Source organism: Hippoglossus hippoglossus, chromosome 18 (assembly GCF_009819705.1).
Source record: "Hippoglossus hippoglossus isolate fHipHip1 chromosome 18, fHipHip1.pri, whole genome shotgun sequence".
NCBI lineage: Eukaryota > Metazoa > Chordata > Actinopteri > Pleuronectiformes > Pleuronectidae > Hippoglossus > Hippoglossus hippoglossus.
The window spans coordinates 7,267,554-7,285,150 of NC_047168.1; the positions used below are offsets into that span (position 1 = coordinate 7,267,554).

Below are 17,597 nucleotides of genomic sequence, written 5' to 3' on the forward strand. Positions count from 1 at the left end.
CTCTAAAACTGAAAGACCACGCTCACCAATATAGAGAGGACAAAATATCCATGCAATCCTAAAGAGAAGTGCACAAGAGATTAAATCAACCACCACATGGTCATATACCAGGTTCACCAAGTTCACCAGCTGCCGCATGAAAAGTTGAGTTCTGCTCAACTTGCACCACATGCAGCGCGACGCAACGGAACCACAATGCAGTTCAGCTACACACGTGGTCATCCCGTTCAAAATGAATGAGCAGCATCTCCGTTGAAGACTCCTGCTTGAGAGGTCAAAGGTCAGATTCGTGTCCAGAGCAGCAGCACTCGAGCTGTTGGGGTTGCAATGTGTTGCTCAAGGACGCTTCAGCAGTTCAGGATGCTTGTACCAGCACACGTGCGTGACGGCTGGTTACCCGCCTCTCTGGGAGCATTCAGCAATAATAATTTGAACAATAATAAATTCTCCTTATTCCGAACTCGGTCTGGTGCAGCCCTTGGCATATGTACTTTACGGTGCTAAATTCAATAAATAAATTCGCTTTACTGTAAATTTTTCATGCCAGGCGACAGTATTGTGCAGCGGGGGAACATCTGCTTGAAGTCTTTTAATGCCTCGCACACTGTTTATTGATATTGTATATGTTCGGGGAAATAGAAACATACAGTGATTTAAAAAAATAAACCACAGGGAGCTACAGGCGGGCTGAGACACTGACCACAGGCACCCCCGATCCAGACGCAGTGACAGACCTTGTGGTGACATCTGCTTTTACTCAGGGAGAGCACTTCAGCACTTAATAAAGCATGTAATCACGCTGCTGTAACTTGGGAGCGGACAAAGCGACGCAGGAAAGCTTCATATGGCGACTCCCCCCCCCCGTCTTCAGAAATGTCTGTTTCTGCTTATCTGATTTTAGTTTATCAGCAATTTTACATTAAGACCCAAACAGCTAGTTGGCTCTTTATGATTGATTACAGGTCTTTAGTGCACGAGCAATAAAGCCATTAACAACAAAAGCAGCACTGAAAAAGGTGTTGGTCTCCTTTCCGACATACACCTGCATGCAATTTTCTACATGTATGTGGACAGGAAAGAGGAAGGACTTGTAGTTTTTAAGCGCAATGTAATTTAGGAGGGCGAGAGCTGCATGTCACGACCAACAAAGGGGGGGGGGGGGTTTCACGACAGCTGGGTTACAGTTCTTCATTGTTATCACCCAACAGGATATGCTGATGAGGCCATGCCACATTGCTGGAATATTTTGCAAATCGCCCAGGTCGTCTCTCAGGTTTTGCACAGACGAACATTTTTGCAGGCAGCTTCGCAGTGCACGGAGCAGGCCGAGCTGAAACTCACTTAGAGCGTGTTCTCTGCATCTCTTCTCATATTTCAGCTAAACTGCCTCCTTACCAGGGCCAAGGAATGCATCAAGCGCCATAAATCAGCCGCTTGATAGGAACTTGGCGTCCGGACAGCAGCGCGGAGAGCTGTGTTATGTAGCTACAGTACAGTAAAGATGTTTTAAGGTGAACATTACCATCTTGGAGGAAGAGAGGAGGAAAAAAACGAGGGGGAGGATACTTCGATACAGGGGAGTTTTGTCCAAATGACAGAGCATTGAAAGCCCGTCTCACCTCCTTCATCCAGCTGCATTCCTTTACTTGTGAATCACTATGATCACCCGGCGGAATACAGGCCTCAACCCCCACCCCCCCAGTCTGGCCCTGCCTTTAAATTTGTTTACACTGTACAGTTCGGATTCAGTAAATAGGTCATGTGTGGTGGAAAAACGTGTGCGCGCAGGTGGGTTCGCTCGGGCTCTGTATCGTGTCTCTTTTCCTCGTCGTGGCGACAGAGGGAGTTCATGTGAAGGAGGCAGCCGGCGCTGTGTGTGCCAGGTTTGTTTGTCACATCTCCGCCTGTCTGCGCCTTATGCAAATGGGCAGGGGGCTGGGAGGGGACGGCTCCATGGGAAACTGTTGGTGCTAATCCAGCATGTTGAACAGGGGAGGAGAGGAGTACTTTTCAATAAAGCACCCCCACCCCTCTGTCAAGTCACACACACACACACACACACACGAACGCTGTGTTCTCATCCTGTGCGTGTGCATGCTTTTGAACAAACAAACAAGGCACACACATGAATTCAGTCTCTCACACACACACACACACACACACACACACACACACACACACACACACACACACACACACACACACACACACACACACACACACACACACACAGAACACCTGTTTCTTTTCTGCGCATCCAAACAGACATGCTTTAATATGTGAACAAATCCCACGATCTTAAGACCCACTCTCAATCCACCGGGTGTAATACCAGGGTGCATTCAATGAGATAACAACAACCCTCAGTGTGATCGGCCTGTACTACCACCTAAAGATAGACTAATAACACGCTCCAACCACAGTCCATGACTTAGACTATGAAATTTATGCAAATGTGTGTGGGAATACACAGAGCCTGAGTGTACTATTTAAGACTAGTGCACTTTCAAAACAGCCCTCTTTTATTCCCCGGGCCCTTCTCAGCAACGTTTTTCCAAACAGACGCGGGCTGTTGTCTGAGATCCCGCACGTCCCTTTGCAACGTCCTTCATCCGAACAAAATTCTCTCCCATTGGAAATCTACAAAATATATTTTAGTAAAGCACCCTGCTGTCACTACTGCAATTAACAAGTTAAAAGACTTTTTCTTTTCACTTTCTTGCCAGGGGACGTGAAGATCAATATCCCTCTCATGTCTGTAAACTAAATATGAAGCTATAATCAGCAGCTGGTTATTTTAGCCTAGCATAAACACTGGAAAAAAGGGGGAAGAGCTAGCCGCAGCTTGTCTTGTTAAACTGTGGCTTTTGTACGGATTAAACAATTAAGACATCATGTGTTGATTAGCGATCTGTACAGGAGCTGGTTTGATACCAATAGGGCTGTCATTTTTTCTAAATATCAAACATCTTTGACATTAAAACACAATTACTTCAAATATATTCAAATAAGAGAATGAAAACTGGACGTTGTTCCATTTGTCTGTGGTTTCTCACTTGGGTGGAAACGTGAGCCCACGGATTGCATGGGACCAAAGTCGACATACAGCCTCTCCTACGTTCGTTGCTTTGCTGGAGTGATTGTCGGCTTTGCTTGCCAGCGGCCTCCATTTTCGTAGCAAAAACAGCGAAACATTACTTGCTTACTTCACTGATAGGTCAAGAGGACATGCAATAGGTCAAGCTGATAGTGAACGCCCTCTGCTGGATCAGGAAGCAAACTACTTGAGATGGTCTGATGGGATTTTTTCTAAATGAACCCGTCATTACAGTTCGAATATGAACTTTTCTGTGGACTATGGACATTGCCTGGTCTTTGGGTGATGTGAAACTTTTCATTGAACACTCAGAAAGAGAGCAAATGCACATATTAACCAAAATGCACAACTATTCCTTTAAAAGAGGACGTAGCCACTGGAACGTCTGCCCTTGCAAGATTTTATCGATTTCAAAAAAGACGTTTCCTTTTTGTATCAGAATCATGATCATTGTCTTGAGCACCAAACACTGTCAATATAAATCTTCCCCTTGGTCATAAACCAATGAAAAATCTGCACAAATTCTCCCTTAATGACTCCCTGCTTGATTAAGTGCATCACATTCATACTTTGATGCCAAAAGGTGAAAGAATCAGATTAATTCATTACCTTGATTCCAACCGCATATAAGATGAATATTATACTCCTGCCATAAAACCCGGAGGATGTGACAGAGGTCTTTGTGCCGGCATTGGCTCGTGTCCAACGGCCCAGTCCAGCCTCTGCACTCGCAGGTCTGTGTGAGAGTACTCGCCGTGCCCCCCCTCCCCTCTCCCCATCCTCTCTCTGGTGCACAGTCAGAGAACCGCAAGGCGCCGTTACCTCTCCTGGATCCATAAGGAGAAAAAGAGAGAAAAAAAAGGGGGGCGAAAGAACACAAAGGCAATCAACAAATCCCCTTTGCTTGAGCCCTGAGAAACATAATAGGGCCAAATCATCATCTATTTAGCTTCGTCAAATCACTGACAGCAGGCCTTGATAAAAGAGAGTGGAAAATATGTAGGGTGCAAGACGCTGCCAAGACCCTCAACGACTAGAGCCCCCCATTGAAGCCAGATGTTGACTCAACTGGCCAATTTTGATAAATGGCATAATGATTACCATTATAGATCTGGTAATTTTATATCAGCATGCCACATTGTTGGTCCGCTTTAATGATAGCCAAATGAACTCTGGTTTGTGCCTGAGGCCAGGTGGGCTTTTCTGTGCAGCATGCAGTGCCTCAACCGGCCATGAGGAGGGCACCCCCGCTGCGGACAGGGCACCTGGCCTCGTGCGCACCACTGATGCGGCCCGTTGTTGTCATCACATGTCCAGCAGAGCCCTGAGCCCATTACACAGGTCCATAATGAGACTTAATTGGCGCCTATGCCTGACTTTTGCCTCTTCCAATGTCCTCAATCCCATTAGAAAGGCTTTACTAGATCAGAGCTTCGTGTACTTGACACAGTGACCCAGATGGATGTTACCTTGCATGACCCTCCTTGGTCCCAGCAGACTGATTCCGCTGTGGTCCAAACACTGTGGACTATTCCTCTGGGATTGGGGTATTACAGTAGATTAGCTGGAGTATTACCACGATGGAGCACGGGTATGTGGGGTCATGGGATCGCTCCAGGACAAGAAAACTAATGTTTGCTTTCAGGGACAACTGTCACAGACACGCATGCGAGAATCAACGAAATCCAATTAGTTAAATGCTTAAAGTCAAATAGTTTCCTCTGCTCTGATCTGACGTTGTCCTCATTCCACCCCTACAGCAGTCCCTAACTTTGTTTTCCTCTTCCAGCCGGGTTTCCGAGAATCTCCTGAGCAAGGTGATCGTGGATGTTGCAACAGTTGTTTTGTACCGTAATACTTTATGTCCTCATGAGTCTAAGGTATTGAAAAAAGTTCAGCCTTATATATATTTTAGAAAAAAGAAAAAAGCAACACCCCCTCTTACTTTATTAATATCTTCTGTGGACTCTCGCTTTACACCCTTTTTACTATCAAGGGCCATTTTAATTTTTATAACATCCTTTGCAGACCGTACTAAATTATTGAACACATATATCACACTAACCTCTAATGGGATGGCTGGAACTGCTTCTCTTTGCCGACGAGCTGATGTCTGATGGTGGAGATGATGATGATGATGATGATGCGCTCAGCTGGTTTTAACCACAGACTGTGTATAAAGATAAATATACCTCATTCAGAAGGACAATTTGTGACCATAGACTGAGCATAGACAGAGACGACATGACAGCTCCCCAAAAGTGAAACAAAGCGCCAACTGATGGCTGGCTACCATATAGGTCATAAATCTAGCCTCCTTCATGTTAATGGATGGGACAACAACTAAAAAGTAAAATCATATGCTCTCAAAGATGATTTCTGTGATTTAGGTAAGTCTTTTTACACTTACATAAGTCCAAGTGATTATTTCCAGTAAGTACTTACATACTGATATAGAAACAGGTTGAAAGGTCATGATTGACAGCTGAGACTGACTCACAATCGTGACGTTTCAATAGCATCAATTAACGAATTAAAACCAAAATCACCAGAAAAATTAACACTTAGACATATGTATGTGCTTTTGTCTTTTTTTACCGTCTGGTCTATTGCAATCCACTTTATACAAACCCTTTGTAACTCGTTTGCAGCTTGTTCAAAATGCTGCTGCTCGTACTTTAACTAAAAGAAACGGGAAGGTCTCATGTCAGGCCAATCAATAGATCCCTTCACTGGTTGCCAGTTACATTCAGGATTGATTTTAAGATTCTTTTAATAACCTTCAGAGCTAAACGTGGTCTGGCCCCTACTTAGCAGCTCTTAACTCCCTACAATCCCAGTCGCAACCTGAGATCGGCCAGCCTGCCCTTGTTAGCTGTCAAGGCTGGCTACTCAGGGTGACCAGGCTTTCTCTGCCAGGGCCCCGAGGCTCTGGAACTCCTTGCCTGACGAACTACTTGTCTTTAAATCACTGCTCAAAACTTATTTTTACAGGAAAGCATATTTAACATGTGACTTGTAACTCGGTTGCTACTTTGTTGATTTAATTCCTTTTAATCCTTTTTAACTCCGCTGCCTATGACAGTAGGTGTTTAGTTTAAAAAATGCAGAGGTCATGAAGTCTGATCTACTAAGCGAGCCACATGGCTTTCATAGCCAGTAGATTTATAGTCAGATTTATCTTTAGCCGCAGCTTTATTTTTATTAATATTTTTACCATGTTTTTTGTGAAGCCCTTTGTAACCTTGTTTAGTGCTATATAAATAAAGTTATTATTTTAATTATTATTATGCAAGTGTGACAAGAACAATCTACGATGACAGAAAACCTCTCTGTGAATAATTTAATAATAATCCTAAACGTAATTTATACTGGCTTCAGTTTTGGGGGAGCTTTAAATACAGTTTATTATTGTGTTCACATTCTGAAGGAGGTTAACTCACCACAAAATTAGCCTCCATAGCATGAAGGCCGCTAACTTCCTCCATTTGATGCAGGAGTTTGGACTTTTGTCTTCACTGCTGTTTTAGTCCCATCAGGCCAGACAATGTATCTATTGTTTAACTTCCACAAAAACATGAACAGTTTGTCTAGTTCTCCTGAAAAGTCTCACATTCACTGCACCTGAGTTTCTTTTCTCATGAAAGCCGCCATTTTGCTTTTCAGTGATGACACGTGACAGAGACCCGTGAGTTTTCTTCACCCTGACCGTGACCTGACAGGTTCCCCCGAGGCACCAGCCTGCACAGGGCAAGGCACATCCTGCTCGACTCCACTGTTCCACAAGCCCTTCAATATCACCATCAGCTTTATTATTCCATATGTAAAGTGTTTAAATCCTAAAACAGACCTTTTCTAAATCAATTTTCATCTCATACCTTCAAACTTAAATCACCATTTCTGCTCTTAAATCTATTAGACAACAAAAAGAGCCTAAAACCCTTTCATACACATGTACCCCTACTTTTATTTCTGTGTATGTATTTTATTCGGATACTTCCATCCTATCTTTCTATTCTGTATGTTCCAATACTATGCTTTACCTGTGCTGTTAATGTTATACTTGAATTATTTGTATGTATATCAATAATAATAAAAAATCATACACTGTAGTTTTGGTATTTTAATTTTAACTGAAAAATGATTAGCTTTTCTGAGTTTTTATTTTTATATTCATGAATTGTAGAGCAGGCTGTAGAGGAGAAGGAGGCCCCTGCTTTAAGCTACATATTAAAATAAAGTTTCGAAATAATGTCCTATGAGCAAATGTAACAAATATTAACTATCCATTCTTTAAATGTTTTAAATAAAAAGCTCCTAAATAAATGTCCATGCAATGAACCAGCACAAGTGGCAGGTCTGTAACCATTGAGCACTGCAGTGTTTACCCCCCACCCATCCACTCCACTTTAAAAAACGTACATATAACTTATTTCAGATGATCTCATGATCAGATTAGTGACTGTATGTCAAAGCAATTGCATGATGCTTGATTTGTATAGTCATGTGTCTCAGCTTCCATTTTTGTGATGTAATCTCTGCAATCCCACTTTAGGAAAACTGTGGGAAAAGTTGAAGGACCCTCTCCTGCTCCAAACCCCCAAAATATTCAAACACTTCTCCCTTCAATGAAAAGAAAAAATACAAAACCCCCCCTCCTCTGTGACCCACCTGATAATTATCAAAGACACTAAATCCCAAAGTGCTTTTTTTTTGTTTCCCTTAAATTTCCAGTCCACGGGCTTCACTACAGAACCCAATCAGATGTGTCTTTTTCCCTGAGCGTCAGTAACAAGAAGATTCAATCTGAAATCAGACTTTAAACCGGAGGTCATACATAAGAAAGAAATCAACACAAGAACGAGCAGCACATAAAAGTCATTTTTTGTAGCATAGCTCATTTTATTGTTTAAACAGTTTTGCATAGGAAATATATCCACTTCCAGTAATTGACTGCAGAAAAACAGCTGCTAGCAGTATAGGCTGGATATAACAGTAACAATCACAAAAAAAGTTGAGCCTTTATTTACACTGATTTTAATCTTGTGGCAATTTTAGCCCCTGCACCAAATGTAACCAGCTTGAAGGCGTCGCCAAATGCTCGGCGTTTCTAAAAATCAATAAAAAGAAGGGATATCAAGGCCTTCGCTATACAGTTCACAATGGACACCTGTGACTCCTAAACTGTAAATGAAAAGATTAAAAAAAAAAAATTAAAAAAAAACAACAGAAAAGGTTTCCAAAATTCCTCTAAAACGTACATTCAGATACATACATAGACCTTTGCACACACTTGCAGTGTAACTACAATCACTACTGGAGACTGTTTACATATTGTTTTGTTGGTGTTGTTGTTGTTGTTCGCTATATAGTCATTCCAACACGATTCATAAAGTAGACATGTGTGCGCAGAGGGAAGTAAAAGTGCCACAAGACCCGAAAAAAATGAGAAAGAGAAAAAAATGAAAAACTAACTCAGCCCTGCAGAGAAAACTGGTGACGTATTTTTAAGAAAAGACATTTCATCAATTCACTGCGCTTAAAATGTAGCACTGAAACCCCCCCCACCCCACCCCTTCTCCAAGCAAAAGAAAAATAAGAAGGAACCTCAAACCTTTCCTCTCGCAAATTTAGAACAAGCTTGATGTGGGTATTGTGTGCTGACATAATTACAAAATTAATAAATCACAAAAAAAAACACCAAAGATAATAAAGAGCTTATTTCCGGATGAGTTTGCCACATTCTGTTTTGTGTGATGCCGGTTTTTTTTTTTCTCCCCCCTGTCACATATGAAAGTAAGTCTATCACATTTTACAATTATATACAACAGACACTTGGACAGCTTGAACAGGCACTGCATTGCTATCTTTTTGTCTTCTTTTGGTGAGTGTTACGTCCTGTAAAAATGCTGGTTTTCATGTGTTACGAACAACCTGATGCCAAGTGACTAGCAGCTAGCCAAAGTATGGAAGGTGTGTATTGCTCATGTAGGGTGAAAGGTTAAGTTTGAATGTCTCCTTTAGGTCTGCGTGTAAATATATATACATACAGTACATATCTATATATAAATACACGCCCGTTCAGTCCCTACAGGATGTATGATCAGGTAAAAAAGGAAAAATCACACATATTGCATGAGTGCCACAAGTTCTCCTTGCATAAAGTCGTCCTGCCTCTCAGTGATCGTGGTGATCAACGACATAATACTTTCTAAAATATACATGGGAGCGTCACAATCTGCAGATGGGTGGAACACAGATTCAGATTTCATTACGTTTTCTAGAGCTTTTCCGCAGGTGCCTGAAAACACTTATCAGCTGGAAGGTACAGTACCCTATTCTGGAGCACCTGTGAAGAAATGTTTGTTTCGTAGTGTACACCGAGGGTCTCCCTACATCGCATTAGGCATCGGACAGCATGTGGAAAGTGCAAAATGAGCGATGCCGTGATGATTTTACAGATTAAGTCCAAGAAGAACAAAAGCAAACGGCCCAACATTGGCTGGTCGATTCCAAAATATTGCGAGATCTAGCACCAGTCGTCTCGAAACGTTTCCTCTCCACAGAAAATAAAAAAAAAACTATATCTGATAGATCCATTGAGGACGTTTGTCACTGCAGATTCTACCCTGCTTCTCGTTTTAAGGTCAGGTGCATTCTGGGGCCTTTTTTTTTTACATTTTTTTTATACTGGATAAGTGACATCACCTCCCAGCTGCTACAAGAAACACGCTCACACCACGATCTTGTTGGACAAGAAATTCACACCCATTTCCAAAAAATAAAAACAAAAATTAAAAGAGATAAATCACATCACACTCGCTATGGCCACACTAATGAAAGAACAACAATTAAAAATATTCATGAAGTGTTTCCCAAATGGAAATATCTAAGCACTAACCAAGTTCAGAAATAATAATATTAATAATAAAAAAAACCTTCATTGCTGTTGTTTTTATATTTTCGACGTTACATACAACAACTGATGAAAACATTTTAGATTCTACTAATCGGGGAAACCTGGAGAGTTCTAACTCAAATCCAGCTTCCACAACAAATAAACAAAAACCCAAATAATTTTTTCCTAAAATGGAACTGACTCATTTTTTCCCCAGAATTGAAGATTAACAAATAAGGGCTTCAGAGAAGATCTCTCGACAAAGTTTACAGTGTACAAACTCCTGTCCTACCGCAGGCTTTTTTTTCTCAATAGAAAGACCCTCATCTTCTCTCATTGTGTAGTGTCAGAGGCACTCGATCACAGACTCTCACGCACACATGCACACGAACACTCGAGCTGCCAAAGCAGAGTTCAACCCCACGGACTGCTGCTATTGACGCCATCGGGATATTTACCTTTATGTACAGTCTCCTATTCAAATAAACACCAACAGCACAGTGACCCTGACACATTTTCTATCTCTCTTACACACACACCCATTCACACACTTGGGGACAATGCACTTCAGTGGGGTTTCCAATGGCCAAAGGCTGCAAAGCACTTATAGATATTCTTTTGAGATCGAGAAAAAAAGAACTAAATAAAATAACAGTGCACATAGAATGGGGTGACTTTTGAATTTTTTTCCCCCTGGATAAGAAATCTGGATGAAGACAGAGAGATTGAGCTTGACTTGAGGATTATTTTTCCTAAAAAACAACAACAACAAAAAAAAAAAATCTGCTTCTTGGCCCTCTGCTGGCGTCGGAACGTTTCCGCGCTAGTGCCGTCTCTCCGAGGGAAACGCGTCTTTCACGATTGTGGGGAAAGAGTGCAAAAGGTGTCGTAGCAGCATCGGAGGCGCTAATATTCGATTGTGATTGATATAAATAATGCCCTGTATACGCCTGAGAGATTTCATTTGAGACTATAGGGTCAAAACATCGTACGGGGGAAGAAGACGATTGCCTATGTGCTATTTAAGTGCTATTTTTTTTTTCTAGTGGATTCTATTTAAGCCTCTGCTGGACCACTGGACATGAAGTAGGAAAACACCACGCGTCTAATATTGACTTTAGCATTCTCTATGGGGGACGTATCTCAGGAATTGACATATGTGCATATCATATATACATTTATACAAATCTACTAGTTATAAAATACTTTCTAAAGGCTTGCTTGAGCCTGTCTGGAGCTGATTTGGACAGGTCTCGAGAGCATTAGTCGGTGTGTGATTGTTGCGCAGGTTACAGGCCACTTCACTGATGTGTTTAAGGCATCTACTTGGGAATTGCATTCGGTGATGTCTATAGAATAGTAGCGTTTCGATGAGAGCGCTCAGCGGTGATGCGTCCTCGGCTGCAGCTCCAGGGTGATCTACACGACGGGGGGGGGGGGGGGGGGGATTGTAGGCGAAAGGATTTCTTTTTTTAAATGATTGTCATACTCAAGTCAAGCCGTCTCTCCTGTGGAAAAAAAAATGAAGTTCCTTCAAGGTCACGCGCTAGCACCCCAAGTGGAAAGTTGAAAGTAAGAGTCACAGTAGACCAATCAGTGACTTTGCAGCCGTAGAAAGACCAAGGGTGCATTTCTTTTACAAGTACTTCTAGAAAAATACCGCCCCTCCCGCTAAAACTTCCAAATTAAAAAATACACTGAAACATGTCTTACTGTCGCTCGGTAGGCCTGTAAGCTTAAGAAAGGAGATTTTAAAATTAAAAAAAGACCTTGTCATACACTGCATAGAAAGCAGTCCCCACTTTGGTCAATAAAAAAAAGGAAAACACCCACAACAACAACAACATCATCAACAACAACAACGACAAACAACGATATCAACAAAATAAATGCATTACAATATTGTCTATCTCCAAACTAGCCTCTAATAATTGACGCATCTATAAGCACTACCTACATAGGCAAAACTTGGTATTGCATAATTTTCATAATTCTGACATCCACCCTCCACAATAGTAACTGGAAGATGAACACAAATGAGCATTGAGAAATAAAAGAAAACAACAAAATAAAAGATGACAGGTTATTTGAAAAACCACCAAAATACTGAGGAAAAAAACAAAACAAAAAACGCTGGTTGATTACAAACTTTAAAACGGCAACTATACACAGCCTTGATATGCAATGTAACTGTGAGATAGAGTAGTACATGAAGTTAAAAATCAACAATTTCATTCAGAGTACAAAACAATTCTTATCATAAAAATGTTAATTTTTTTTTTCTATAATGATAAATGCAGCAAAAACAAGTGTAGTGATGTCTCTATATTCAAAGGCAAGGCACGTAATGTGGACTATATGTCATCGTGCAAATTAAGAGTATTTGAGAATTTCTTTTTTCCTGGTATAAATACGTCTGGACTTGGAGAGGCAATGGCCGCGCGAACATGCCGTGCACAATTCTAGATTTCAGGGATCTGCCACCACCTGGAGTCGATAATTTCAGTTTCCAACCTCTTCCACTTGCAGAGTTAACCTTGCACAAACTGTAGCTTTGCACATAAGCCTCATGTACATCTCCATGGATTCAAACTTTGCATTCCATATTTTTTTTATATATTCTGTAAACATAAGCTTTAGAAGCTGATGGCCAAATGCATATGCTCTTGATCTTATCATGAACATTTAAAATAAAAACAAATAAAAAGAAATGCCATTTTTACACACTATGTGCGTCTCATTATTTATGTTCATTTTTTCTTCCTCTAAAAATAAATTAAAATTAGAAAAAAAACAACTCCCCATATTGACGGGAAGGGCTCAAGAGGAAGAAGTGCTGGTTTTGCTCATCAGCGCTGCACAGGTAGCTTAGTGCTTGCCTTCACATGTCTTTCATGCTCTATGTTTTTCTCGTGTGAGGAGACGGTTACGTGCCTGAAATCAAATTCCAATGTTTTCTAAAACATTTTTTTTTTTCCCATAAAACCATTTAATATTTATCCCCCTTCCTTTAGAGTCTTAGGGCTGACAGACTGATAGCTTCCCTTCAAAAATTCAATTGCACTTGCCTCTATTCGAGATTTTACTTAACTCTCCGTCTTTTCTTTTTAAGTCCTTTTGTAAAGGAGTTGCAAATTCTTTAATGAGGGGTCCAATCTCAAGCCAAACATTTAGTGTTTTTTGAAAACCACATAAAGAGTTCTCAACTCTTACTGTAAGTGTTTTTTTTTCTTATACATTAATTCTTGGAGTAAGTAGCAATAACAGAATAAACAAAGTCAACACATTTTCTGAACAAAGAGTCATATCACAGTAAACTGAACTCAAAACGGAAGAAGAAAAAACACTCTGAATTCACAATTTTTTTTGTTCCTATGGTGTACACAGTGAATCGTTTGACATGGGAACGCCTCTTTTCAAGAGGTCGCAGTTAAGAGAGCTTAGAGTCTCGGAGCCATCCACCAGGCAGAGGTTGTTTTTACACAGACCTCTTCACTCGTGTGTACGTGTGTGTCTATGCATCAAGATTTTACATCCTTCCCCCGACATGAAAAAATAGTGGGAATTGCCGCTAAGAGACTAGAGTGTCATGCAATGAAACATTAAGGCATCTATACATCACAGTATTTGAATGAACTGAAAAGTTCTGCAAACACAACAACTGACTGGTGGGTGCTGGGTGTGGGATGGGCCGGGCCGGGTCTTTCTCTTTTTTTTCTTCCTTTTTCCTCTGAACCAACCCTCGTCTTCACTTCACGGACAGGGTCCATCTCGGGGGGGGGGAGGGACGGGAGTCGAGGGGGGATGTGGGGGCACAGAAGGGGTGAGATCGAGGTTGTGCAGCTCGTGCTGCTTTGCTGGTTTCGTCCATGGGCTGCGGACACCTGTAGTGCGAGCTCTGCACCACCGACACCCCCCAACCTGCCCGTTCGCCCACGGGGGTGTCATCTGGCCTCTCGTGTGTGTGTGTGTGTGTGTGTTTCAGTTCCCTGTCTCAGCGGGGACCAGGGGCTCACCAATGATGTTTATGCTGTAGTTCTGGTGGACATTTGTTGGCAGAATCGGAGTCCCGTTCGACACTTGGAATGGAACTAAGCTCGCCCAGGTACCAGGACTGCGGAGAGAGAGAGAGAGAAAAAGAAAAGACACAGACGGAGAGATTAGTCATATGCCAATAATCTTGTTTGTGCAGCATGCAATCAAATTCTCTCTTTTAATTATCCTGAACGCCAATGACCGGCATCACTGCTCTGCTGACAGTCATCAAGATTCAAGGTCTTATTTTGATTATTTCCCCCCTTTTTTTTTGTCATTCAGACAGAGAGGAATAGCAGCACTCGCTCGTTAATCTGAGCCGAGGTGATGCCACTTGATTCCCAGTGAAGGACGTCGTGTGAGAGGGGCCGTGGCACAGGCCCTCGTCTTTGCACTGACGGCAGCATTGAAAAAGAACAAGGAGGGGGAGTGTGATCGGTGGTGGCTGCGGTGGAGGAGGGTGGGTTGTGGGTAAAAAGTGGAGGGGTGTGTGTGGAGGGTGGGGGGCCTACACAAAGCTGTCCCATCCCTATTCATCTCACGCTAATGGCAAAACAACACAGTGATTGTTCCTGGTGAGCAACGGTGCTAACTGAAAACGCGAAGCGGGGGAACAAACAGCGCGTTGTTCCCGAGGGGTGCCGTGCTACGTAGATGTCGGATAATTAGCCCCCACCCCCTGCGTTCCACCCCCCACCCACCATCACCACAGGTCCCCAGGGTGCGCTCATCTGACACCCTCTCCCACCTCTCGCACCACCCCGGCTCAGTCTATGAATACCTGTGTCGCACACGTTACAAACTTTTTACTCTGTCCTAAAAGTGTGTTGGATGGACGAAGAGGGCCGTGGGGAAGAGAGATGACTGAGGGACAAAGAGGAAGAGGACAAATGAGGAGGAGAGAGATGCAGAGGAGAAGATAAATGATGAGAAGAAGGGAAACAAAACCCAGACAAGGCTAAAGATTCTGGTTCGTAGAGTTGGAAAAAAACCAGACTCGATTCTGTGGAGCTTCAACAACAATGTCTGCGTCCATGAAAGCGACTCATCAACCAGTCTGAGTTTTCTACAAATCACCAGTCACTGCTCTTTTTACTGAAAACAATGGAAGTGCAAATTCAATTCAACTCATGGCCTAAATAGTGAAAGAAAGGAAGGACAGAGAAGAAGAGATGTGTTCAAAATAAAAATCATTCAGAGTTTTAGACTTCCGTGTGCAAAAAGGAAAAAAAGAGAAAAACCTCGAGGCTGAGCTTCTATATCAGTTTTTTTGTCCTCGTGCTATCCTCTCTCTCCTGCTTCCCTCCCTCCCTCGCTCTTTCACTCTGCCAAAAATCATCGGACAGGAAACGGGGGATTAAGTTTTTCCTACCTTGCTGAACAAAGAGCGCACAGAGTGGCCAAGTGCTGCAGCTTCTCTCTCTATTTCCCCCCGTTCACCCTCTTTCTTTCTGTCTTTCCTCCCTCTCTCCTTCCACCACTCGGTGCTTGAAACTCTGCTCAGGTAATGGTTCGCATTAGGGGGACCACACAGCCACAAAAGCAGACGCGCGGGCCTTTGTGAGCGCTAAACCGCCAGATCGGTTTTAATCTTGTTAGAATTGATGGCTGTCTGTCTGTATCTGCGTCTTATAACATAAAGCTGCGCTCAGGTGGAGTTAAATAAAAGTGTGTGTGTGTGTGTGTGGAGGGGGGGGGGACTGAAATCATCTGATCTTGTACATTAGTATGACTGAGGACCCTATTGAAAGAAAGTTAGACCCACCAAATATAAAGACTTGTACTTTTAAAATTAGTTGCATTAAGAAAGCACATACGTATAAACTTTTCAATATGCTATATTACAGGAATTCTGGGTAATGTAGTTCAAATATGTCAAACACTTGATCCTCAAAAGGCTTTAAAATCCCTCTATTCTTATGACTTTATGTTTTTGCACTCAAAGCAACTTCGGACGGGACTAAATCCTGACCTCCGTCGTTGCATTTCCTCAGGTAACCTTCAAGACGGCCTTCCCTCACCCTGTCCGGCTCCCAAACCTCACTAATTCTACTCCCCGCAAGCACAGCCCGGGCATACAGCGTGCTTCGTTTAAGGATTAGCTCCCTAAATTAGATTATCTAATGGCATCTTAATGGATTGCTGACCCATTTCCTGCACAATGGCAACATGCGAGTCTGGCAGCGTTTTAATTTGGGGGCTAGCACTGAAGAGGCATGGCAGAGCGCAGCGTTTAAAGGGCAAGCGAGATAAAGAAGAGAAATCGGCGCGATTTCATCTATACGTCTGACGGTTTTGTGAAGAGGAGGGTTCAAAAGAAATATAATAAAATTACCATCTCCATCCTTGTAACAAAATAAACTAAATTCAGTTGGAGTCTGTTTTATCTGCGCTCATTAGTGTACACCCACATGGAGAAAAGTGGAGGCGTTCGCTGCTGTGTGAGAGGAATAAGAGACTTGGAGCTGCTGCTGCTGCTGCTGCTGCTGCTGCAGGGGACATTTTTCTCTGCTACCTCCACTGGCCTATTAGGAGGCCTGTTGAAGGGGGCTCTGCTGTGTGCATGTGTGTTTGTAAAAAAAAAAAAAGTAACTTCAGCGAGCACAAAATGAGCTGTACACACACTCACTCGCATGCACACACACACAGATGCTCTACACTTCCAGGGGAAAAAGGGGGGAAAGGGAGACGTAACAGGAAAAGGCTTAGCTCAGCTTGCTCCGTGGTGAAATGGTTCAGGTTTTTCTCCCCCCGAGGAGGCAGAGAGATACAGTATGGAGGCAGGGGGAGACGAAGGAGGGGAGGGGGCATTCTGTAACTTTAAGTTAGGGAGGGTAAAGCATGACCTCAGCATAAAATTAAACAAAGCTAAGCTTGTTCCAACATAGAGACTTAATGGCTGGAAATCTGACCTGAAATGACTTTTACTCTACATGATTTGATTTGGTTCTAAATGGCTTGATCGAACTTTAGTGTTTTGAAATATGAGCGTTGTGTGTTTGTCTGGTGTGAATCCATGAGGAGCGCTGCAGTCATTTTGTAGTGAAGAATCACAGAGCAGAGAAATTAAATCATAATAAATCGGACTGAAATCAAGCTCTAACATTTGCTAGATTTAGTTTAGGGTGCATTAAAAAACCTCTAAATCACATAAAAGTACAAAGACCTATTCTGGGGGAAATTGCTGGCTGAAAGAAAACATAAAATATAGAACTTAACTAGATCCAATGCTTGCTTAAGGTGCCAAAAAATAAGAAAAATCTGCTAAAGTAAGAACTCTTAGAAAGTATTGGGAAAGATGAATTGCAGAAAAAGTTTACTTCTTCGTCTGCGTCTTCTACGTGTATGGCTCCTCTTTTGAATCCTGAGATATTTATATTCTTTTTGTTTTTTCAGTTTTCTAAAATAAACATCATCAACACGCCTTCCTCCATGATGTGAATTCCCCGGACATTTTCCCCCTGTATTTTTGCATGGGCTCGCTCAGACATTTGTCGGACATTTTTACGAGGGGGGGGGGGGGGGGGTTTCGCAGAATGTCTGGAGGCACTGACTCGGGACATTTGT

General features: G+C 42.3%; 1 protein-coding gene and 1 long non-coding RNA gene across 13 annotated transcripts in view; both read right to left on the bottom strand.

Moving 5' to 3' along the window:
* The window catches only part of LOC117752279, a 46,518-nt gene extending 39,790 nt beyond the window's left edge, over positions 1-6,728 (bottom strand). For both annotated transcript variants that reach the window (XR_004612022.1, XR_004612023.1), the window contains exons 1-2: positions 6,541-6,728; positions 3,707-5,267 (exon numbers count right to left, since the gene is read on the bottom strand). This is a non-coding gene — a long non-coding RNA (uncharacterized LOC117752279). The remainder of the gene's footprint in view (positions 1-3,706; positions 5,268-6,540) is intronic.
* Positions 6,729-7,975: 1,247 nt separating this feature from the next.
* The window catches only part of LOC117752251 (nuclear factor 1 B-type-like), a 67,142-nt gene continuing 57,520 nt past the window's right edge, over positions 7,976-17,597 (bottom strand). For 6 of the 11 annotated variants that reach the window (XM_034569507.1, XM_034569516.1, XM_034569511.1 and 3 more), the window contains one exon: positions 13,723-14,109. In XM_034569507.1, coding sequence (XP_034425398.1) covers positions 13,977-14,109 — 133 coding nt within the window. In that variant the 3' untranslated portion in view covers positions 13,723-13,976. Of the gene's footprint in view, positions 14,110-17,597 lie in introns of all 11 variants that reach the window. The other 5 variants (XM_034569509.1, XM_034569512.1, XM_034569517.1 and 2 more) reach the window with 2 other exon arrangements.